At 42.4% G+C, this 26,964-nt stretch overlaps 1 protein-coding gene across 10 annotated transcripts in view; it reads right to left on the minus strand.

The window, feature by feature from the left end:
• LOC126210558 (pharyngeal muscle protein 2-like) overlaps nucleotides 1-26,964 on the minus strand; it is a 510,724-nt gene that overhangs the window by 353,226 nt on the left and 130,534 nt on the right. The window contains exon 10 of one of the 10 annotated variants that reach the window (XM_049939819.1): nucleotides 11,344-11,394. The exons of the other annotated variants lie outside the window; for them this stretch is intronic. Coding sequence (XP_049795776.1) covers nucleotides 11,361-11,394 — 34 coding nt within the window. The 3' untranslated portion in view covers nucleotides 11,344-11,360. Of the gene's footprint in view, nucleotides 1-11,343; nucleotides 11,395-26,964 lie in introns of those variants that run through there. 10 annotated transcript variants of the gene reach the window in all.

Here is a 26,964-nt window from a genome sequence, read left to right on the forward strand (position 1 = left end):
GCTGCTTTATTGCTTTTGGGAAGGTAGTGATTATACTCTGCAAAATGTGTACTTCCGGGGACTTGTTCAGCCAGGTCCGTTAGGAGGTCTAAGAAAAGAATTGGATCCAGAAATCAAGGTATTATACTTTGTTCATCAAAATAATAAGCCTGATGTAAATACAAACGCGGCGATTAGTCAGCAGGCGTAGCACACGTACACTGGTGTTGTTACGCTCTGGGAAGTAGGTCCCACATATGTATTAGATTTATTATCAAGTTCCGGTAAACGAAACTTTAAAATATTCTAATGTATTAACAGCTTTAGTTATGTAGTTTTAATTTCAAAACTCGTGCACAGTGGCACCTGTGCTGTTGTGCTCTGATTGTCGCGCCGTTAATACGCAACTGGCTTACGTTGCTTCCTCCTCCGTAGTGAAACACGCACGTTGAACACCGTTAAAAAGTGGCGAGATAGATGTTTTCACAAGTTTAAAGAAATAACCAGCTTTGTGGTTTTTCAAGAAACTACATTTAATAGAGTTATGCTGTTTTCTTATAGTGAGACACACAGCTGAATCAACACCATAAAATACGATCAGTAAATAGCTACCCAGATGTATCCTAAAATTTTCTGTCGGATACTTTTGACGATGGGTACAGAAAGACACCACCACTTATACAAAGATTTTTCTAAATTGAAAAAGTACCAACTAGGAACCCACCTCTAAGCCTACCTTTTCTGAGACCAGCCGACTCACTACCTAACCGTTTGCTGTATATAGTATGTACATAATCTTTCCCAGGTGACTAAGCTTCATCGCCAGATTTGTTATAACAAACGGGAATACAAAAGGACAAAAGAGAAAGAATAATGATATGCAGACATTGGAACCAGATGAAAATCCTGTAAGGGTTATCCACTCCCTCATTGATATTTTCAAACAGTTTCTTCTGGACAGAGTTATCTTTAAAGAAGTTTTCAGTTCAATTATAGTTCTCTCTTTTCCTTTCACTACTGAAATCCTCCCTTTTAAGATGCTTAGTTTAGTTCAAGTCCAGGGAGAATTAAAATATACATATAAGACTGGTATTCTGGTGCTAGTCCATGGATCGGTGGTTCAAATATCCCTGTGACCTTTCTTTTCTTCTTTTCGTACAGTTTTGAATACCTCTATCTTTTCTTTTCTTCTTTTCGTACAGTTTTGAATACCTACATCTTTTAAATTTAAAATTCATCAAATTTTCGCTAATTAGCATGTATCTAATCATAATTGTTTATAAAAGATACACGACATCTTGCTTCTAGTTACATATTGAACGCAAAATTCCAGTTTTCACTGAAAATATAAATTCTTATCAATCGATATTTTACAAAAGACTGTCAATAAAGTGCCTTTAAAATGAAGGAAATCTAAATTGAATTTTTACGAGAAAAATTAAAAATCCAATACTCTTTATTTGTACTACGTCCATTGGTTTATACAACAGATGAGGTTCCAGACAATCCAAAGTGATAAGCATCGTACAAACGTGAAAAACATTAATTGGCACAATGTCCAGCGCGTCACACAAATGCAGCATTTTTGCAGTTACCAACGTATCAATGCAATATGAACCCGGCAGAACTGAACTGGACTCAAGTTAGAGAATTGTCGCGAGAAATAACAAGACATTTTAGCTGCCAGATGTATTAGAACTAATACACGAACCTTTGCCTCACGTCGCGGTCGCACACTGACGGTAGGCTACGTCAAAAGAAGAGGTGAAAATCTGCCACTTGGCTGGCTTCGCGGATTCTGTTCTTGATCGGCTCATTATCAACGTCTCAGATGACAGTTCCAGTACAGATGTTTGTTTCTCGGTTTCGGACATGGAAAGAGGGTTGGTATGTTTTGGTGGATGTGACCAGACAGCGAGGTCATCGGTCTCTTGGATTAGGGAAGGACGGGGAAGGAAGTCGACCGTGCCCTTTCAAAGGTACCATTCCGGCATTTGCCTGGAGGGATTTTGGGGAATCACAGAAAACCTAAATCAGGATGGCCGTACGCGGGATTGAACCGTCGTCCTCCCGAATGCGATTCCAGTGTCCCAACGACTGCGCCACGTCGCTCGGTGGACATGGAAAGAGTTCAGAGGTTACCAGACGAGTGACTAATACCTTCAATGGCTTCAATATTTAACTATACCGTAAAATCCCTACAATCAAGAAATTACGCTTCTTTTAAGTTAGCAATTCTCGTCACTCTTCTTTTTAATTACAATACTATCTTCGCTACTAACAAAAGCATGCTACTCTTTCCGTCTGGTCCCCTAACAAGGAAAACTCCCCGTCGCATCCCCCTCAGATTTAGTGGTAATTGGCACAGTGGATAGCCTGTCAAAAACTGAACACAGATCAAGCATGGGAATAAGGTGTACTGAACTGTGAAAAGAAAGCAAAATGGAAACTCAAGATGTGCAAAATTGAGCTAATTTGAAGAGCCATGATGTAGTGGTTATGTGGTCACGGTGTTGGACTACGAAGGTGGGTATCCATGTTCAAATCTCCCTCGTGCCCCATAATTTTTTCACAAAATTATGAAGGATCCGTCCGGTCACTGACACGCCTGTTCGCCGTATTCAAATTTGTGTCCGTGTCGCGGTGTAATGCCCGTTTGCAACAGCGAGGTCTAAGGAAAGGACCTCCAGACGTACATAGTTCCTATTTGTTCTACACAAGTACCTCCTCACGTTATGACTCTTGCGTTCCATTTTGGAAGTAATGACTCTTGAATTCCTTTGCTGTAACAGTTCAGACCACTTTTATTTGTTGTTTTCATTTTTATGGAGGCCTATGCAGTTACTCGCCTGCTCTTACTATTCATCACATTTTCCTGCGACGGTAATACATTCTTACCACACGACTCATATTCTCTAACCGATAAATAGTATGACGCTTGCCAAGACTACAGAGTCTGGAACCGCGTGACCGCTACGGTCGCAGGTTCGAATCCTGCCTCGGGCATGGATGTGTGTAACGTCCTTAGGTTAGTTAGGTTTAATTAGTTCTAAGTTCTAGGCGACTGATGACCTCAGAAGTTAAGTCGCATAGTGCTCAGAGCCATTTGAGTCAAGACTACAGAATGAGAACACATACGTCAATGACCGGTCAAAAAGTTCATAATTTTGTGAAAGAAAAGGGGCACGAATGAGATTTGAACGTGGATCTTCCGCTTTGCAGTCCAACAGTGGGGCAAACTGCATTGCCAGTGGTGTCTAACTTAAACGCGCCGGTAAAGTAGTTGTCCCGTATTATCGTCCAGTCGACGCGCGCGTAACGCACAGTGTAAAGCGTACCCTTATTATTTTACTTGACTGTATTCGAGACAGCTTGGCTTTGGTTCCATGTGGCACGAAATCCAGTGATTCCAGCAAACGCAGAAGAATACATGGCGAAAACAGGGACATTAAAACGTCATTGTCTCTCTCGAAGTTATTTCAAGATACCAGCCTGAAGCCCGCGTCTCGTGGTCGTGCGGTAGCGTTCTCGCTTCCCACGCCCGGGTTCCCGGGTTCGATTCCCGGCGGGGTCAGGGATTTTCTCTACCTCGTGATGACTGGGTGTTGTGTGCTGTCCTGAGGTTAGTTAGGTTTAAGTAGTTCTAAGTTCTAGGGGACTGATGACCATAGATGTTAAGTCCCATAGTGCTCAGAGCCATTTGAACCATTTTTCCCAGCCTGATGTCTCAGCTATTGATGACAAATTCTTGTTATCAGGACATACTTCTTTACCTAATGATAGTTATTTTCGTTTAGTGGAGAATGCCAGTTTGAAAATTTCGCACATTTGCGCACCAAATGGTTGAATGGATAGCGTTAGAGATGCAAAGAAAATGTCCCCTGGGTCTGAGGTCACTAAAATCATATTCTCAGATCTCTTATCCAACGGAAATTTGGAGAATTCAGTAATGGACATAAAAAAAATGATTGCTCGTTACGGCATCAACTGGCGGACTGTGAGATGGTTACATTATAAAATAGGATTTTCTTTTCCCCTCATGTTTAATGAGACACTGAACCCTGATGTGCAATTTGACGAAGCTGAAGTAAGAAAGAAGTACAGCCATCCCATAATATACTTTCCTGACATCCAGCAGGGCCCTCTTTATATGAAACATCGGCCAATGGGCACTGATGATTTCCTGCTATATATTCCAACTGTGCATAGTTATTTTGCCAAGAACCTACGGTTGTGACACTGCCAATACAGCTTCCTTAGTTTTGCAAGAGGAAGCAGACGAAAGTGAATAGACTTTTCTTTAAATCTGAAATTCATAATTTCCTGTTTGGAAATATTAATTATAAGCAGACGCACAGAATAAAAGTATACTTATGCAGGCTGAATCACCTAAAACTTGTACCGTAAATACTGTGGAAGTGCTATTGATGTTCGGTTTTCACAGATTGGACTGTTAGTCAGAGGCTCGCATTGTTAGCCAATAAACAGATTCTAATAACACTTAGCGTATTTTCCGTGAAGACATACACTGCTTTAAATGGAACGATGCCTATTGACATTAACGAATTAAAAGTAGGGTAAATTAGAATGTCAGTGGCGTTTGCTGCAACATTCTAGAGCGGGTTGTTTATGGGGTATCGTATTTTCAAAACTGCCCGCGCCGACACTTGTACAACACCTGTGATAGCAAAACACAAGTTCATACACTAATTATGTGGATTCTGACCAGTAACGAGACAACTGACCATCATTGGTTGTGTTGAAACTGAGCACCGGCAGCAATAGACGCTTCCGGTTTGGCATGGAACGACTGCTGCACACGTGCTAGCGTTTCAGGGAAATGTCCAAGGAGACTGCAGTAACACGTCGTTGCATATCGTCGGGTATAGTTGGTTACTTGGTACGTCCTTACAAACAGAATCTTTCAGCTTTATCCACAGAAGAAAGCCTACAGGCATCAAACCTGGGGAACAGGCTGGACAAGGTACAGATTCTCTGCGTACAATCCAACGATTTGGAGACAATCCGTGAAGTCATCCTGTAGTACTTGGAGCACTATGAGCTGGACAGCCACGAGCACTATGAGCCGAACAACCATCATGTAGGTACCAGAGGAATGTCTTCTAGTATCCGCGGAAGATGGTCTGTTTTGGAGGCTGCGATACTTCGCGCGTTCAGTGTTCCCTCTGTGAAACACGGGCCTGTGAGCTGATGGTTCACTATCCCGCACCAAAATGTTTACACTCCAAGACGCTGTCGTTCCATCTGACGAAGCCAACGGGATTCTCAAAACAATAACGCGCATGTTTCGGCAGTTTACCTGGCCACGATTGGTATATGTGGCTTGATCACTAAACAAGATACATGATACATCTGGAGCATGCTGTCTTAATGCCCATGTACAGAAGTAAACATGATTCTCATAATCGTTTCCACGCAGCTCTTGTTGGAGAGAGATGTGATAGGGATGGGGCCTTTGACTATGGGAAATGCATAACACTTGCCTGACTCATGCCAATTCCTTGTGCGACTGCGCAGGAGCTAAAATGCGGATGAATTGCTGTCGTCACTTGTTTCCTTCTTTTACATTGTCTAGGTGTTACACTACCACTTGGCAGATAAATAGCTGCCGAGATGGTTGACTTCTATAGGGATATCTTGCCGCATACATCGAACAAGAACGAGCTGCATTCTTCCTACACTCTCCATACACCACGAGCATATAGACTTTTTCTGCACTGGTAAATCCCATCGTCCTATCGCCACTGCTTGCACTGTCACACACTGATTAGCAGATCGCAATTTACTCATAGAACACACAAGCACACTGTAAGCAAACATAACATTGTACCTAGCAACTACGTAGATTGAATGGCAAACAGTGTCGGTGTGGAATCTTTTCAAAATACGCTCCTGGAAATTGAAATAAGAACACCGTGAATTCATTGTCCAGGAAGGGGAAACTTTATTGACACATTCCTGGGGTCAGATACATCACATGATCACACTGACAGAACCACAGGCACATAGACACAGGCAACAGAGCATGCACAATGTCGCCACTAGTACAGTGTATATCCACCTTTCGCAGCAATGCAGGCTGCTATTCTCCCATGGAGACGATCGTAGAGATGCTGGATGTAGTCCTGTGGAACGGCTTGCCATGCCATTTCCACCTGGCGCCTCAGTTTGACCAGCGTTCGTGCTGGACGTGCAGACCGCGTGAGACGACGCTTCATCCAGTCCCAAACATGCTCAATGGGGGACAGATCCGGAGATCTTGCTGGCCAGGGTAGTTGACTTACACCTTCTAGAGCACGTTGGGTGGCACGGGATACATGCGGACGTGCATTGTCCTGTTGGAACAGCAAGTTCCCTTGCCGGTCTAGGAATGGTAGAACGATGGGTTCGATGACGGTTTCGATGTACCGTGCACTATTCAGTGTCCCCTCGACGATCACCAGTGGTGTACGGCCAGTGTAGGAGATCGCTCCCCACACCATGATGCCGGGTGTTGACCCTGTGTGCCTCGGTCGTATGCAGTCCTGATTGTGGCGCTCACCTGCACGGCGCCAAACACGCATATGACCATCATTGGCACCAAGGCAGAAGAGACTCTCATCGCTGAAGACGGCCTAACGGTGTGCGGGACCGTAGCCCAGCTTCATGGAGACGGTTGCGAATGGTCCTCGCCGATACCCCAGGAGCAACAGTGTCCCTAATTTGCTGGGAAGTGGCGGTGCGGTCCCCTACGGCACTGCGTAGGATCCTACGGTCTTGGCGTGCATCCGTGCGTCGCTGCGATCCGGTCCCAGGTCAACGGGCACGTGCACCTTCCGCCGACCACTGGCGACAACATCGATGTACTGTGGAGACCTCACACCCCACGTGTTGAGCAATTCGGCTGTACGTCCACCCGGCCTCCCGCATGCCCACTATACGCCCTCGCTCAAAGTCCGTCAACTGCACATACGGTTCACGTCCACGCTGTCGCGGCATGCTACCAGTGTTAAAGACTGCGATGGAGCTCCGTATGCCACGGCAAACTGACTGACACTGACGGCGGCGGTGCACAAATGCTGCGCAGCTAGCGCCATTCGACGGCCAACACCGCGGTTGCTGGTTTGTCCGCTGTGCCGTGCGTGTGATCATTGCTTGTACAGCCCTCTCGCAGTGTCCGGAGCAAGTATGGTGGGTCTGACACACCGGTGTCAATGTGTCCTTTTTTCCATTTCCAGGAGTGTATGATACACTGTAAACGACCCGCACTAGAAACCTGCAATAAACACCACTGACATTCTAATTTACCCTACCTTTAGTTTGTTAATGTCAATAGGCATTATTCCACTTAAAAAAAGTGTATGTTTTCACGGAAAATATGCTTTCTAATTATTATTACAATCTGTTTATTGGCTAACAAAATGGCTCTGAGCACTATGGGTCTTAACATCTCAGGTCATCAGTCCCCTAGAACTTAGAACTACTTAAACCTAACTAACCTAAGGACATCACACACATCCACGCCCGAGGCAGGATTCGAACCTGCGACCGTAGCGGTCGTGCGGTTCCAAACTGAAGCGCCTAGAACCGCTCGGCCACCAGCGGCCGGCTATTGGCTAACAATACGAGCCCCTGTCTAACAGTCCGTTCTGTGAAAACCGCACATCAATAGCACTTTCCATTTTCGAATATCTAATGTACAAGGTTTAGGTGACTTGCCTTGTACAGTCATGAAATGTATATGCATTACTGTTTCCTTAACGAAACCTGTAGACAAGAACTAAGACGATGATACAAGTACAATACGTCCCAGGCACAAAAGAAACAAGTCCAAAATCTTATTTTTCTACTTGAGGAACCCTGTAACAGCACTTAAAATTACTCTTATTCAATGCAAGAACACATTACACAAAGTATTTTTTATTATTCAGAGATTTTTAAACTGATAAAATTTTTTCATCTAATTAATTTATCCAGTAAAAACTTAATGCATTTATCTCAAAAGTGTCTTGTTACGACAAGATTCCCTTGTGCACTCAACACCCCCTTTTGTTTTCAATTCTTCTTTAAGCCAGGGATGCCTATTATTATGTCCTCCATACGGGAGTCTGTACAATGGTCAATCGATGGTAAGTTTGTGCGATTCTCCTGTGGGAACGATTTCTCCAACGTAAAATTTAAAACTTAAGCTTTCCTTTCGCAACCTTCTACTGCTATACCACACTGGCTAACGAGTGGCTGAATAGAAACCTTCGACCAGCTCAGCGATTTTACATACACTATGTCATCAAAAGTATCTGGACACCCCCTGAAACACAGGTTTTCCTATTAGGTACATTGTGCTGCCACCTACTGCCAGGTACTCCAGATCAGCGACCTCAGTAGTCATTAGACATCGTGAGAGAGCAAAATGGGGCGCTCCGCGGAACTCACGGCCAGGTGATTGGGTGTCACTTGTGTCACGTCTGTACGCGAGATTTCCACTCTCCTAAATATCCCTAGGTCCACTGTTTTCGATGTGATAATGAAGTGGAAACGTGAAGGGACGCGTACAGCACAAAAGCGTACAGGCCGACCTCGCCTGTTGACTGACAGAGACCGCGACAGTTGAAGAGGGTCGTAATGTGTAAGAGGCAGACATCTATCCAGACCATCACACACGAATTCCAAACTGCGTCAGGATCCACTGCAAGTACTATGACAGTTAGGTGCAAGGTGAGGAAACTTGGATTTCATGACGGAGTGACTACTCATAAGCCACACATCACGTCAAACGACGCCTCGCTTGGTGTAAGGAGCGTAAACATTGGATGAATGAACAGTGGACAACCGTTGTGTGGAGTGACGAATCACGGTACACAATGTGGCGATCCGATGGCAGGGTGTGGGTATGGCAAATGCCCGGTGAACGTCATCTGCCAGCGTGTGTAGTGCCAACAGTAAAATTCGGAGGCTGTGGTGTTATGGTGTGGTCGTGTTTTTCATGGAGGGGGCTTTCATCTCTTGTTTGAATCAGACAGGATTAGAATTTTCTCGGGTTTTCAGCAAGATCACTTGCCACGGAGGTAGTAATTGCAAGCTTCGCTCATAAATCTTCACAGACGCACGAATAGCTACTAATTTGCTTGTCGTCTCTTTGGAACGAGAGTGCAACAGACTTTGCTTCATCAGAATTTTTCGAATTTTGTTATTCACTCACGGTGGGTCTTTTCCGTTCTTAATCAACTTACTGGGCACAAGCAAAGTACAGTGCGCGATTCACAACCCGTTTACACTCTGCCCATAATTCCTCTACGTCCGTCATACTACAACTAAATGATGTACATTCACTGTCGAAGTTTGATACTAAAAGCTGCTTATCTGACCTTTCTAGCAAAAATACTTTTCTAGGCTTCTTGTCTAATTAATTTTAGTAACCATCGTTGCTATGGTGACAGATTGATTACTACGGACTGTCTATATACTGACAACGTCGAAAGATCAGGTCTGTTTGCAGCTACGTGGTCTCAAATATTTCCATTGCACTGTGTGCTGTCAAACTCGCTGCCTCGAAACAATTTTCGGAAAACATGTTGAACAGTGCTTCACAAGACTACCAGTCCGTTCCCTCTGGAATGAACTTATAAACGTCCTAGTCTGTACTCTATAGTTTTAAGCCACCTCCAACTAATATTGCATGACCTGGTTAGTTCCATGCTACTAAGCGTAGACTTACTTTGAATGATTCTGAAACTCTCGTGGAGGAATCGGATGGCCGTTAAAAAAAAATCCAACAATTAAAAGGATCATGTATCCACATAACTCCACAGTCACGCTCAAAATCGACCCCAACAGAGAGAATATTTTTGTCGACTGCATTGCACACTCCCCCTTCTATGGCATATAATCTGTCTTTCCGACATACTTCCATAATTCGTTAAATACTTTAAAGGTTTCTACTTCAGGTTTCGGCCAGCTCTTAGTCCTGAGAATAATTTGAGGGCAAAACATTTCTTGGACAGCAGAAAATTCGAGAACTTCGTTACGAACACTTCGACAACTTACTGTTAAAATTTCGCCAGTCGACGTGTCTTTACTGTGAATGCGGTCTGATTTCATTATCTGCGTTTCGACTGTCGAGCGTTCATCGGAGTACCTCAACCTAACCTAGAAAAGCCCGTGTGAACTACCATCCAACCTAGGAAACCCCCGTGTGCACTCCATTAGTATTCTGCTACCCGAGTAGCTGCTTACTTTCTGTAGTGCCCCCTGACCTATCAAGGGGAGTCTTACAATACTTCACCCAATGCCACTTCGCCAGCCGCCGGTGTGAACTGACGATGGCCTCGAACCCAAGCGACAGGCTTCATTGGTGGCCTCCAGATGACTGCACACTGCACGCTCGATAGCAGCAGGCAAAGTCTCCTCCACATCTCGAATAAGACCCCAGCGGCAGACATACAGAGTGCACATTGGCTATTTTTCCGGTTCTGAGCGCTATTTCCCGGAGGGACTCCAGAACGTGCCTATAATTGAAGTTCCCGATAACTAGCGAACTCCTCCACGTGTGCCTGCTCGGACCCTGCTGAATGAGCGGCCACCTGCCCCCACACAGGGTGAATGGGTAGGGTCAGACGGCCAGCCTCCACACTGACTCTCCACCTCGAGTGACGGAAACGAGTTACCACCCGCCACTCACCCCATGGTGAGGGTGGATCAACCGCGTCGCGTACTCTGGAAGATGACTCGGCAGCAGAGCCCATTAGTGGCTAAACGACACCTGAGATGTCCCAAGCGATGCGTCGGATTATCCACCACCACTAACCCAATGGCGGCAGCCTGAAGACGGCTAATAGTAGCCAAAACTTTCAGCTGTTCGCAAACTGCGACCAGTTCCTGCTGAATCTACATACAGCACGCACACACCCTACCCATTCCAGCACCCCTAAGTTATGTAGTAAACTATAAAAACACAGAGAGATACATACAAATGCAAGTTGCTACTCTTCTGACGTGCCACTAATGGAGGATGATACCTTACTAAGATGTGCAGGTGAGAGTTCAAAAGAAACGCCGCACTCTGCTACAAGTGCCTGAATCTACACTTTACACTTATAAAAACGTGAAATGAAATGAAATGTCGCGTGGCTAGGGCCTCCCGGTGGGTAGACCGGTCGCCTGGTGCGAGTCTTTCGAGTTGACGCCAATTCGGCGACTTGCGCGTCGATGGGGATAAGATGATGATGATGATGATGATCATGATCATGATGATGATGATGATGATGATGATGATGATGATGATGACGACAACACAACACCCTGTCCCTGAGCGGAGAAACTCACCGACCCAGCTGGGAATCGAATCCGGGCCTCTTTGCACGGCAATCCGTCGCGCTGACCACTCAGCTATCGGGGACAACAAAACTGAGATTACACCTATAAATAAAGAAAGCACACAGGGATTTAAGAATTAAACTACGAAGAAAACACAGAGAAAGCTAAATATGTAACTCTCTTTTCTCCTGGTCCGTCACAGGCGGCAGCTGTCACATAATATTAATACATGAACACGAAAACTGAAGTACCGATTTTTAATATTAGTGATGCTGTATGTTAACTGGGGACCTAGAAACGACGCAGGGTCTCCGTCCCCGCCGCAGTGGTCCACAACCCCACGACGACTACCGCAGTCCACTTCACCACTCCGCCGCCCCGCACCGAACCCAGGGTTATTGTGCGGTTCGCCCCCGGTGGACCCCCCCCCCCCCCCCCCCCCAGGGAACATCTCACACCAGACGAGTGTAATCCCTATGTTTGCCTGGTTTAGTACTGGAGGTGTACGCGTACGTGGAGAACTTGTTTGCGCAGCAATCGCCGACATACTGTAGCTGAGACGGAATAAAGGGAACCAGGCCGCATTCGCCGAGGCAGATGGAAAACTGCCTAAAAACGACTGGCCGGCTCACCGGACCGCGGGCGGATTCGTGCCGGGGGCGAGGCGCTCCTTCCCGCTCCGGAAAGCCGTGCAGGCAATATTAATGATACAAGGAAGTCAATGAAATTTACATAATTCGAAAGGTACTTTGCCATAAATATGCTCAAAGCAAAAATCGTGTGTACAGTGCATGAAATTTATATAATTAGAAAGGTATTTTGCCATAGAGAAAAATCATGTGTGTAAGGAGCCGTTAAGAGTGATAAAAGAAAGTAGTTGCTTTCCTATCAATAGCTCTCTCTATCACGCATTAAAATTTCTGATACGTGAACATCGAAAATTGAAGTGCCATCAGCTTCTGTTCCACGTACTGATAACGTGCTATGGTAGGAATGACACACGACAGTAACAACGTTTCGTAAAATCGCATTCCAGGGACGTTCATGTTTACGTGGTTCATTTGCCGAAAGACACCTATACCAGGCGGCTACAATTCGACAACTGCTAGGTCGATGACGATACCAGCAGTGGAAATCAAAATATCGTAGTAACGACGTCTGCGAATAACGTTGTAAATGACGTCATTTCGCTTACTTTTCTGCAAGAGTGGTGATTTGCCGCCATTGGCGGAAAATTTCAAATAAGTTCCTAGTTCTTAATTTCTTCATTTTAATAACTACGACTTCCGACTTTCCTTATTATACGGAAACTATATTCGTTTTAGGTTCTACCTACGAGGAGGACACTAATGGGTCAGAGTGAAAGGTGAAGAGCTAAATAGAGAGAATTTTTGCGCAGAGAAAGTAATAGCAATTTGGACACCCGTAATGATAACTCAATTGTTTTACCGAACGATCATAATATTAATACGTAAACATCGAAAAGTGAAGTACCTGTTTTTAAAATTACCTAATTATACAAGGAGGCCAATGAAACATAGATGATTCGAAAGGTACTTTGCTACAAATGCGCAGAAGAAAATTAGGAGTGAACATAGCCATTAAAAGAGGTAAAAAGGAGAAGACAAACACACGTGAGAGAAGTTTTCCTTTGTCTCTCACATTGCTACCAACTTCTACTACGCGTACCGATTAGGTGCTGTGGTAGAAATGACACGCGAAAGTAACGTTTTGTGAAATTGCATTCTAGGGACGTTCATGTCCAAATGTTGCAGATAGCTCATTTGCAATAAAACACATGTACAGGGCAGCTGAAAGACCACAACTGGTACGTCATTGATGATGTCGACTTTGGAAAAAGAAACGTAGTAACGAAGGTATCGCGACAACAAACGTTATTAGCGTCTTTTTTCTCACTTGTTTTTGTCTAAGTGCAAACGAAACTAAGTTTGCGTTCGCGTGCCACTGTCACCACGAAATTTAAAGTGTTCCCAATTTTCAATTTCCTTAATTTTGAATAGCTACGACTTCTCTTATTATACGGAAACCATATTTGTTTTAGGCTATGTCTTAAAGAAGAACGCTAACGGGTCGGATTGACAAACGAATAGCTAGTGAGAGATAAATTTTGCGTAGACAAAGTAATAGAAATAATGTGGACGTTGATAATGATAATAATACTGTTGTTTTGAAAGGTACTTATAAATGAGCACTAGACGTAATTCCGCATAATTGTGATAGCAATAATTGCGGTTTGATGAATTTGCAGTGGAAATTTTGTAATGCAAACCATTTCGGATCTGAGATTACTTTACGCGATACAAAGACATTCATGTTGTGTTGTCATAAGGGAAAAGTGAATTTCTGCCTTTATCTTTCAACACACAGTGCCAAAGTCTAACTTCAGGTGATCGGACAATTAAAAAGAAATCAAAGAATTATTTCAAGAATTCTCGTAGCTACAATGCAGTATACGTTACGGGTCAGTTTTGAGGTTAAAATTTCAGAGATAGTTTTGTGTGGAGTGTATCCCTTTAAGATACATGACTTTTTTTTCACAGATCACGTCCATTGATCCAGTTTTTCGAATTTCGGCCATAGGCGATACTAGTGATAATTAAGAGATAAAATTCCTAGCCACTTCTAAGCATAGAAGGGAAGGTTGAAGATATCTCAATAATTTTATTTTTACATGTAAGCCTGTACCTTAATGTACGCACTGACACCATTACAGTCTGATTCTTCCTCGTTTACGCTGTGTACTGAATGTTTAAGATGCCTCCGATACTCGTGAGTCCCGCCGACTGTGAAGTACGGGCTGTTATAATATTTCTTAGTGCTAAAGGCCTAAAAGCTATCGATATTCGTCGTGAGATCTGTGCAGTTTACGGAGAAAACATTATGAGTGATGGAATGGTAAGAAAGTGGGTGAGAGCATTTAAAGATGGCCGCACGAATGTGCATGATGAACAACGGAGTGGGCGTCCTTCGGTCGTTAATGAAAGTTTGGTGCAGGAAGTGGACAATAAGGTGAGAAAACAGACGCTTTACGATTTCCTCCTTGCGGGATGACTTTCGTAATGTTTCTCGTAGTGTTTCGTATGGCACTGTGACCGAGCACTTAAATTACCGAAAATTGTGCGCACGTTGGGTACCGAAAATGTTGACGGATGTGCACAAAACCAAACGCTTAGACAGTGCATTGACTTTCCTTGAGCGGTACCACGACGACGATGATGATTTCTTAAGCCAAGTTGTTACGGGCGATGAAACATGGGTGGCCTACGTCACAACAAAATCAAAGCAACAGTCCATGGAAGTTGAGCAAGGGCAGAGGTTAACAAGTCAGGCGGCAGACTTCTATGAGGAGAGTATTCAAAAATTGGTATAACGTTATGACAAGTGCCTCAATATTGACGGAAATTATGTAGAAAAGTAGATTAAGGTACACGCTTTCATGTAAAAATAAAATTACTGAGATATCTTAGCACGTGTTTTTTTTTTAATTTAAAAACGGTACTTACTTAAAAGAATACGCCTCGTATGAGGATCTGAATATTAATAATACTTGGCAGCGTGAAGCATCCCCAACTCTCTTGTGGTTCCCTTTTTAGGTACTCCACGTCGACGTCTGCTCGTAGATATGTATCGTCGGTAGGTGACAGCGACTTCTCTCCAATGAGGTGCGGGCCCTGTGTTTTGTTATTACTGCGAATCTTGTAAATATCGCTTTTATTTAGTAATTTGCCCGGCTAAAACTCTCACCTTTTACGATTAAGACAGCCTGCGCCACCTTTCGGAGGGAGTGGGGACGTCAAAGAGTCACAAAAGTTCATATTAAGCAGTCCGTAAAACACGCAACGTTCACTTCAGTTAGCGTGTTAGTTAATGGCTACGCTTTCCGCTAGATGGTGCTGACTTGCTGCTGAATAGCTTTGGTTCTGTAAAACCTTCACTGATTAGTACTAGGTAAATCAAATAAGTACAACACTCTTGTATTTCACTTTCACTCTATATTCAAGGATTAAGATGGCGATGGAAGATGGCCTATTTAAAAGGTTCCTAGCCTGGAGGAATCTAAATGGTCCGCAAATGCCGATATGCACGCGCTCTACGTCCAGATTCGCAACTAACGGCACACAACACTTTCAAAAGTCCACACGTTAATATCTGAATACCGGTACCTCTGAATTCACTAGTATCAGCAGATAATTTCAGTTTCTGTCGTCTATATGTCCGTAAAGTTCCAATCTAGCACTAAAGTCCTAAAATCCCCTTAATACTCCGTTGCTACCAACAGTTAGAGATCGTACACCACATCGCTTTTAATCTCCGTAATATTCTAACAGTTTATCGTGAATCTTAACATGATAAAGTTCAATCTAATTACTGTCTCCCGCTCTTTAACGAAACAATCAAGGAAAAAAAGGCGGCAATAATGATGTTCAGGCCTTTTTATAGGTTTTTCATCACAAGAGTTTAACGTCACTGGCTTCTCCATGACGGAGCTTCCGTGGCTTTGCTGTACTTAGACATTAAACTACTTGCTGATATACTATAATTTTGATCTGCAGTTACCGAACTCTGATTCTAGACTATTCTCCCCTCTAAAAATTCTATTCTTAATTTTAAATTATTCTTTCTATAGCTTTTATCACTGTAAACTGAACCGAGGTGTTACATGCGTCATGTTAATTCGACGTAATATTCCTCGCTGCAGTCTTCCATATTAATGGGGCCGAGCTATGAATTGCAGCTTATTAAAAGGATGAGCCAATCAGAGCTGCTTGCAGTGAGGGCATGTCATTCTAGCATCCTCTGGTGGCGCATATGCTTCGCGCCCCTCACCGGAGGCAGCGAGCGATGGCAAAGGGCGATGGTTGGAGGATCAAATGTGGCACCTCTCGCATAGCTTTGAGCGGCGAACGGCATGGCATGTGCGGTCGCGGGAGATGCCGTCGATAGCGTATTAATGCAGGGGTAAAGGAAGTAGATGAAGATGCGAGATACGATACTGTGAGAAAAAATTGACCTGTCATATACTGATGACGTAATGACTTGTAAGTTGTTCACCTCAGGCTGTTGGGAGCAATCAAGGGCACTCCAACACAAGAAATCAGAGACACAATGCAGAGAGCAGTAAAAGCGGTAGCGTTTAGGTTACCAGAGCTAAACAGTAATACTAAAGCCCTGCAAATTGCAGACGCTCTGGGCAGCTGTCCCAGGGGAGAAGTTTCATTTCAGAGTACTTACTGGTAATTTCATCCATTGTCTAGACGCTGTTGTAAAGCGTCATGTGGACAAATTAAAAATATTCTCGGATTTCTCGGTTAAAAATACACTTTTCCGTGTTAAATGACAGTATACTTTCCCTCGGGATTGTAAAACTTATCAATCCTATGAATCCAGAATGAGATTTTCACTCTGCAGCGGAGTGTGCGCTGATATGAAACTTCCTGGCAGATTAAAACTGTGTGCCCGAACGAGACTCGAACTCGGGACCTTTGCCTTTCGCGGGCAAGTGCTCTACCAACTGAGCTACCGAAGCACAACTCACGCCCGGTACTCACAGCTTTACTTCTGCCAGTATCTCGTCTCCTACCTTCCAAACTTTACAGAAGTTCTCCTGCGAACCTTGCAGAACTAGCACTCCTGAAAGAAAGGATACTGCTGAGACATGGCTTAGCCACAGCCTGGGGGATGTTTCCAGAATGAGATTTTCACTCTGCAGCGGAGTGTGCGCTGATATGAAACTTCCTGGCAGATTAAAACTGTGTGCCCGACCGAGACTCGAACTCGGGACCTTTGCCTTTCGCGGGCAAGTGCTCTACCAACTGAGCTACCGAAGCACGACTCATGCCCGGTACTCACAGCTTTACTTCTGCCAGTATCTCATCTCCTACCTTCCAAACTTTACAGAAGTTCTCCTGCAAACCTTGCAGAACTAGCACTCCTGAAAGAAAGGATACTGCGGAGACATGGCTTAGCCACAGCCTGGGGGATGTTTCCAGAATGGAAGGTAAGAGACGAGATACTGGCACAAGTAAAGCTGTGAGTACCGGGCGTGAGTCGTACTTCGGTAGCTCAGTTGGTAGAGCACTTGTCCACGAAAGGCAAAGGTCCCGAGTTCGAGTCTCGGTCGGGCACACAGTTTTAATCTGCCAGGAAGTTTCAATCCTATGAATGGTTAAGGTTTTGTACACAGCTGTAGTAGTTTCCTAGAAAACGAAACACAGCAAAAAAAAGAAAAAACGCTGCATATTTTTGTATTACTAAAGTATAAATTCTAATTCCACCAAACATAGCACGTTAGTGTCCGAAGCATTGCAATCGAGATTGTGATGTGCCGTTGTAGGTCAATCATAGCTCATGTCACGTTATCTCGCCAGCCGATGACAGCAGATATTCCGAGCTTAGGACAGGTGATATAGTCAGTCAATAGTAACTGTTAAGTAGCGCGAGCACACAATTGGGAAAAGTTAATGGTTTAAATTAACAAACATACTGTAAATACAGTATACATATAATATTGGTCATTTTTTGCGTGTTACACTTCAACATACATCACACAAATGTGCGAGTGAAATTTTAAATTCGTCTGGGCGCGAAATTCTTCTGTGGCTGATACTCAAAGCGTTAAGTTTTAAATGACAGTCAAACGCTCTGTGATTTAAGAAATTCAACCAATATTCTCACATGTAACATAATTCATCTTGCGTAAAAGGAAATTTACTTTGAAACTAATGCTTCTCCATCCAAATTCGTAATGTTTTCCAGCGATCTGTTGGAAACAGGTTCGTTCCAGCAGCTGCCAGACAGCGTCAGAAAACAGGCGTTACTACGACGGCCTAGTAAGCCCTTATATGTTAGTACGTATAAAGTATTATCATACATTACGTCATAGAAGAAACAGGACATCAAAGGCTACTGCAAGAGCATCGGAATTTGGTAAACCATACTAAAATGCATAATTCGGCTTAAAGTGCACATTCGTATGTCCTCATTCATAATGAAGTAGGCCCCAACTTGAGATAAATCTTTTCAGTGTGGTTTTCGGGACGTTAATTTTCTTGCAGTACCAGTATGGTATTATCTCATGTTAGGTTCTTTATTATGGCATATCACTGAAGGATTCTAATATAAATTAGAAGTCATTTTATAGAAAGATATTTAAGTGGCCAGCATGTCTGTTTCATTGACATATTCCACATCATAACGTTTACTGTGAATGCGATGTATAGAACAACTAACTAACTAGACACCACTCCAGTGGTGTCACCAAAGTAGTACTGGCAACACACTAGTTATACAAGTACTGCAGCAGTTTAATTCTTGCAGCATTATGAAGACTAATGTCAGTGGTGTTGAGACACAGCTGAAGTCATTAAAATAAAGACTCAAAGGGCCAAAGTGAAAATGTCGGATTCTACGCAGAATTTACAACTCATTTAGCTCCCCCTTTAACCATACTCAATGAAATCCTTCAAACAAAAACCTATGCTGCCCAGTGACTGGAGAAAAGTATAGGTCACAGCCTTCTACAATGACAGAAGCAGAAGTGATTTACCTATTGACCATCCAATCTGACTGAACTTTGTTGTAGATCCCCATAACATAATCAGAGCTCCTCCATGCCAGCCAGCAAGGATTTAGAGAATATCGGCCATGTAAACCCAATTCCTGTTTTTCACATTATGTGAGATACTTAAAGCTATGAATCGTGGCAATAAAGTAGACATACTGTAGTATTTTTTTGTCTTCCAAAAAGTGTTCGAGTCAGTAACACACCATTGCTTATTAATGAAAGTACAATTATATGGGGTATCAAACAAAATTTGTGACTGTGTTGAGAACACATTATTCTATGTCAGCTGAAGAATTATCATCAGGAGTAGAAACAACTTCAGGTGTGCCTCAGGGACATGCCCGTCCGCATGTGGCGAATCAGACCAAAGATCTCATCACATCTTTTCGATGGGAAACTCTAGATCATCCTCCGTACAGCCCCGATCTTGCGCCCTGTTCATGTAATGTATTAATGTCCTGGCAGAAAATAGATATTCATCTATAATAAAGTACTATCTGAAAAAACTGCACAAAAAACTAGTTAGATTTTATTAAGTTTTCGAAATAGCACAAAGATTGGCAACTTGGTTTAAATGTACAGATGTGCAATGACTATAATCCCTTGAGTCACAAATGGAATTAGTCGAATTGTACAAATAGCAGGATGTAATGATTTGTACGGGTATGAATTGGTATGATCACATGGGTTCAGTCATAACTAAAGCAAAGAGTCTACAAAGAAGATTGTTCACATGACATTAATGCACCCAACTTATAGTATTCCTTAAGCACGTAGAGACCAGTCCAAATAGGACAAACAGGGTGTTGAATGCATTTAAAGCAGCTCAGCACAAATGATCATAAGACTGACTGAATCACAGGTGAGCTACACAGAAATAACAAAGAGCATCAACTGGGAAACGCTCGAGGATAGATTCTAACTGTCCCATGAAAACCTACCTACAGAGATTCAAGAGCTAGTATCAATTGAAGAATCTAGAATTATATTTCAGTCCTCTATTTCTTGCTCCCAAAGGGATATCAAAGACAAGACTAGATTAATTACTCCATGCCACACGACATTCCAGCAGTCATTAGTTCTGTAGTCCATGCACAATCGGAACAGAAAGGAACCATAACATGATACAATGCAAAGGCTGAAGTCCCCCCCCTAAGCAATGCACAGAGTTTTTCCAAGTAAGATTGCAAGTGTAGAACCAATTCTGTCTGCTTGAGAAGTACATGCTATACATCAATGTACTATCATTTATAAACTGCTTCTGCTCTTCAGTACTGACATTATCACCTTCTCTGCCTATTTCTCTCTTTTATTTTGTTGTTTTAGATAATAATCTAACGATTTTTTACTATTTATGTATGAGTTATCGATCTGTTGTCTTTCTTTTGAGGAATCCTTGACAGTTTTCATGATCAAATGTAGTTTCAATAATTTGTTTTAATACATTAATATATAAGCTGTTTACCATAGCCATGCTGACCCACGTATGAATGTAAAGCATCTAATACATCATACTTTGTATGTAAAGTATAACAGAAATAACACTTATGCTATGGTGCACTACAGATATTGGAGATGTTACATTTCGTCCCAAGTTAAATTTCTTACCTGTTATGTTAATGCATAAATAGAGCAGAACAGTTTCCAGTAAAGCAAACCATTGCATCCAAAGAAAAAATATTCTACTGCATAACACACTGAAGTGCCACAGAAACTGGTATAGGCATGCGTATTGAAGTACAGAACATGGCGCTGTGGTTGCCAATGCCTATATAAGACAACAAGTGCCTGGCACAGTTGTTAGAACAGCTATTGCTGCTACAATGGCAGGTCATCAAGATTTAAGTGAGTTTCAATGTGGTGTTATAGTCGGCTCATGAGCCATGGGACAGCATCTCCGAGGTATTGATAAAGTAGGGATTTTTCCCATAAGACCATTTCATGAGTGTACTCTGAATATCAGGAATCCGGTAAAACATCAAATCTCTGACATCGCTGCGGCCGGAAAAAGATCCTGCAAGAATGGGACCAACCACGACTGAAGACAATCATTCACTGTGACAGAAGCGCAACCCTTTTGCAAATTGCTGCACATTTCAGTGCTGGGCCATCAACAAGTGTCAGTAAGAGAACCATTCAATGAAACATCATCAATATGGGCTTTTGGAGCCAAAGGCCCACTTGTGTACCCTTGACAACTGCATGACACATATCTTTATGCATTGCATGGGCCTGTCAACACCAAAGTTGGACTGTTGATGACTGGAAACATGTTGCCTGGTCAGGTGAACCTCATTTCAAATTGAATCAAGCGGATGGACATGTACAGGTATGGAGACAATCTCATGAATCCATGGACGCTGCATGTCAGCAGGAGACTGTCCAAACTGGTGCAGGTTCTGCAATAGTGTGGGGCACGTCCAGTTGGAGTGATATGGGACCCCTGATACTTCTAAATATGACTCTGACAGGTGACACATATGTGAGCATCCTGTCTGATCACCTGCATCGATTCACATCCATTGTGCATTCTAATGGGTTTGGGAAATTCTAGCAAGACAATGCGACACCCCCACATGTCCAGAATTGCTACAGAGTGGCTCCAGGAACACTCTTCTGAGTTTAAACACTTCCACTGGCCACCAAACTCCCCAGACATGAACATTATTGAGCATATCCGAGACAACTTGGAACGTGCTGTTGAGAAGAGATCTCCACCCCTTCGTACTCCTACGGACTTATGGGTAGCCCTGCAGGACTCATGGTGCCAATTATCTCCAGCACTACTTCAGACATTAGCCGAGTCCATGCCATGTCCTACATATGAGGCAGGTGTACCAGTTTCTTTGGCTCTTCAGCGTACATCTTTTCATGTACTACAGTGATTCTCAAGTTTCTGATTTTAATCTTCACAGAATATTACATTCATCATCAATTCAAAATTATAAAAATATAATTTTAATGTACGGTTATAATAGAGGGAAACATTCCACGTAGGAAAAATATATCTAAAAACAAAGATGATGTGACTTACCAAATGAAAGTGCTGGTAGGTCGACAGACACACAAACAAACACAAACATACACACAAAATTCAGGCTTTCGCAACAAACTGTTGCCTCATCAGGAAAGAGGGAAGGAGAGGGAAAGACGAAAGGATGTGGGTTTTAGGGGAGAGGGTAAGGAGTCATTCCAATCCTGGGAGCGGAAAGACTTACCTTAGGGGGAAAAAAGGACGGGTATACACTCGCACACACACACATATCCATCCACACATATACAGACACAAGCAGACATCTCACAAGCAGACAAATATGTCTGCTTGTGAGATGTCTGCTTGTGTCTGTATATGTGTGGATGGATATGTGTGTGTGTGCGAGTGTATACCCGTCCTTTTTTCCCCCTAAGGTAAGTCTTTCCGCTCCCAGGATTGGAATGACTCCTTACCCTCTCCCCTAAAACCCACATCCTTTCGTCTTTCCCTCTCCTTCCCTCTTTCCTGATGAGGCAACAGTCTGAATTTTGTGTGTATGTTTGTGTTTGTTTGTGTGTCTGTCGACCTACCAGCACTTTCATTTGGTAAGTCACATCATCTTTGTTTTTAGATATAATTTTAATGTACAGTATATTGACATAACCCTTCTGAAATATTCAGCCGATTTATTTATCAGATTTTTAATAGTTTTTGTTGAAAGCACTACATTGAATGCCTCTGATACAAACAAAGCTGTTTTATAGATTTTGTTGGCTTATTGTATTACTTTTAATATATGGTGCAACTCTTTCTTATTTACAGGCTGAAGGGGTCGTATATGGTCCTGTGGACACATTTGTTGCTGGGGAAAATGTAGTAATAAAACACAGGAAACGCCATGTATTATTACTAAGTCTGGTGCATATGCATCCATGTCCTGACCCTGGGCAACAGCACACTTGGTGTTCATGGTTAAGACATGCAAGGGCAAAAATCTAATGAGAAAATACATGGCCTAATATATTTATGATGAACTGGATGACTAAATGATGTGAGACTGGGATTATTTAAAGTTATCACTCCATATCAAGCTGCAGCTTTAAGGAAATTACCGTATTTACTCGAATCTAAGCCGCACTCGAATCTAAGCCGCACCTGAAAAATGAGACTCGAAATCAGGGAAAAAAAAATTTCCCGAATCTAAGCCGCACCTGAAATTTGAGACTCGAAATTCAAGGGGAGAGAAAAGTTTTAGGTCGCACCTCCAAATCGAAACAAAGTTCGTCTAGTTGTAATATGAGACACAATTTAGGTCGAATGAATGACGATGCAGCTGCAGTAGTTTGGTTCGAGTCGTAAGCTTAGCAGTTACGGTTTACCAGGTAGCCATTGCTACGCGTCACGCGCTCCGTCCGTATTTATACGGATATCCTTCCCTTTTCACGTGCTTCGTCTGGTTTGAATTGATTGCTTATTTTTCTTTGGTCTGATAAGTGCCGTTCTCTTTGTTATAGGTGTTTACGTCACTCCAAGCTGAATATGCATTACTGTACTGTGTCATGCATTGTTTGTCGCATTCTGATAGTGCGTGTTTACGGCCTGTCGCCGCTCGCGGCGTGGCTTGCTTTTGTGCGCGCTACTGCCGCTTACAAATAAAAAATAGAGAGGAGTCGTCTCATTAGCGAAACATTTGTTGTTACTTACACTACTGCTTTCTTTGATAATGATCAACAAGAACCAAATAACAGACTGCGTATGATAGATGATGTTCTGAACGAAATTTTAGCGAAAATTTTTCTCCGTTCCAAAATCTTTGCAGGCGCCTCTTTAGTTCATTACATTCTGCACAGAAATTAGAGTCATCTTAGATTTAAAAATCTAGTAGTTGCCGTGCTTCATTTCTGACTGTATCATTATCAGGCATAAGAATAATACGAACATAAACATGACATGATATGTATATTCTTCCCCGTTTGCTGTTGTCTCACTCTAGTTTCGTAGTTTATTAGGCAGACAGGATTTAAATGAGATAGTAGCAAAATGTTTATATTCGTATTAATCTTATGGCGAAGAGAATACTACATGTGATTCACAATTGATAAAAGCTATTAGCAACCATCTCTTCTCACAGGTAGGAAAAAATTCAGAACGTAGAGTTGGCCATATTGACAAACATCCCAAACAGTCTTGCCAGTCGGATTTTCGTAGTACATTACATTGAAATGCTGCTACATTCGAAGATCAACAATACAGAATTTGTATTTACTTCGTTCGATAATGTACCAAAATGCAGTGGTCGAAACTCTGGGCGGAGGAAAAAGGCTCGTCTTCCACTTTTTTTTTTAATTTATTTACTGACGCAGAGATTTTGGTGCCTACAAAGCATGCCTGTGTGGCGCTACATATATTCGACGGCAGACGTTAGTTGTGGCGGCACCCACCAACATTTTTCAGAACTCCCGCTTGCTTTGCACTCGATTCTAAGCCGCAGGCGGTTTTTTGGATTACAAAAACCAGAAAAAAGTGCGGCTTAGATTCGAGTAAATACGGTACTTGATCAGATGGATGAGTACAGACAGTATGTTACAGCCACTCAAGAGGTGAGACAGATAGGTAAATAAGTGAGAGAAGAACAATCACATGATATTTTATAGCTGCTGAAAGAAAGATCACACTTGGTACTGATGTAATTATAAGTAAGAGAGAAAAATTCTTATTATGGATTTACAGACAAAAATCGCACAGACTGTGTGGACTCAGAACATAAGAAAATTCTTCAACTATAGTCTTATGTGTGTTCAATTCCCAACTGAAAAAAAATTATTAGGTGTAGGATGTCTTTTGTAAGAGCGAGAGGAGTAGGATGTCTTTTGTAAGAGCGAGAGGAAGTATACATTGGGCACCCGCCCAAGAAGAAACTGTAAGGTAATTTTTGGAGATGTGAATGCCAAAATAGGAAAAGATTAATCTTACTTTGGAAAATACAGTCTACATCATAACTCAAATGACAATAGGATCAGCATTGTACACTCTGCTTCCTTGAGAAATGTGGTAGCAGGTAGTAAACTTTTAGTCACAAAGTTACATGTAAAATGATGTGGAAATACTTTTACCTAAATTGGCTATCTCTTAATAGATGCAGGACATCTGCTTACCTAATGGATGTTAGAAGTGTTAGGTGTGGTGTCACCGCTAGACACCACACTTGCTAGGTGGTAACTTAAATCGGCCGCGATCCTGTAGTACATGTCGGACCCGCGTGTCGCCACTGTGTGATCGCAAACCTAGCGCCACCACATGGCAGGTCACAATACACGGACTAGACCTCGCCCCAGTTGTACGGACGACATTGCTTGCGACTAGACGTACGAAGCCTTCCTCTCATTTGCCGAGAGACAGATAGAATAGCCTTCAGCTTAGTCCATAGCTACGACCTAGCAAGGCGCCATTAGACTTACAGTGATTGTAATTAAAGTCTCCTTTGTGTGATGTACCACAACACCAGATTAAAGTTAAGTATATTATTCCAGCTACGTACTTTTCTTCATATCTTTAATTACGTATCCTGTTCCAGTACTTCACTCCCGTCTGCGTTAGTTTAGCGTGCACTTTCAGCCACTTCGATCTACAAGGTGTTGGCCCAGCTGCCGACACATCATTAGGAATGTCAGTGTTGACTCTTACCATTACCTTGCAATAACAACAATCAGAAACCAAATATCTAATGAAAGGCAGGTACATGGATCTCTTACAAGAAAATTTCGTATTGATGAGCTCAAGGAGCACGAGACTGCTCAAAGATTTTCTGACCTACTCACAGAATATCTTGCACACTTGCCTGGCAGCGAGAGAATTGAGGAAATATGGAAGAACCTAAAACATGTCCTAGCAAAAGTTGCTGATGAAGGTCTTGGAAGAGTCACAGAATACACAATGTTTGGTTTGATGAAGAGTGTATGCAAGTAACAGCAGTCAACAGGTAAATCATACCCAAGATCTGCAGAACATTACAAAATAGCAAGAAGAGAGGAAAAGATACTGCACAAAAAGAAAAAGGAAGAGTAAGAAAGCAAAGAACTGGAAGAAATGAGACAACTAAAATGCATGAATGAGGTGAGAGCTTTTTATCAAAAGTTAAGAACCAAATAGAATTCTAGCCTAGGTCAAATTTACACAGAAATATAGGTGGCCCAATTTTGAGTCATTATGAAACAGTATGTGAAAGATGGGCTTACGGGTTTTTTTTTATGTAGAAATATTATTTGGAATTTGCTGATTAATTTGGTGTGCGATTTATTAAATTTGTCTGACTGGAAGTATTTTTGATAGAATTTAATCTAATTAGTTGCAAAGGACGTTTTTAGGATTTTGTAAACCATTGGTCAGATAAAACCTGATATCTCAAGAATGATAAGGTATAGAAGGCTCTGGTTTGACTTACTTTGTAGTGGAAACTTTGCTGCATAAGTTGGTAAGACTTACATGACAGTTGCGAATCTTGCTTGCGTTGTGCATGCGATATTGTTGGTGTAACGTTTGTGAGTACTTCATTCTTTTTGCTGTTGCGCTAATGTACTCTTGATGCTGTGGGCTAATTATTACATTTAACAATGACAAGAGCAAAAGAAGTTTTCAAGAAAGTAAAAAACTGAGGAAATAGAACTTATTCTCGTGTACCAGAGGTTACAAGTGAGGTTAAGAATGACAGTTCAGTCAATACAGGTACAGCTCTACCCACTGCTACACCCTCAAGTTCCTCTTCCAAAAAGAAACTTGTGAAATGTATTCAAATAAGAGAAATGTGAATGATGAAGACATCAACATCATTATAGATTTCAATATTCTCAGTTCTGTGCTCAGTGAATTTACAAATTGTAGTTTATGTGGAGAAAAAATGAACATCACTGAAGACGCCTCAAAGCGATATGGGTTAATACTCTCTTTGAAATTGTGAAGGTACCAGCAGTAAAATAGAGGGAGTAAAAGGCTATTTACAACTTATACAGAAACCAGATGGCAGTTAGAAGAGTTGAAGGCATAAAAGGGAAGCAGTGGTTGGGAGGGGAGTGAGACATAGTTGTAGCCTATACTCAATGTTATTCTATCTATATGT

This window comes from Schistocerca nitens, chromosome 10, assembly GCF_023898315.1.
Source record: "Schistocerca nitens isolate TAMUIC-IGC-003100 chromosome 10, iqSchNite1.1, whole genome shotgun sequence".
Classification (NCBI taxonomy): Eukaryota; Metazoa; Arthropoda; class Insecta; order Orthoptera; family Acrididae; genus Schistocerca; species Schistocerca nitens.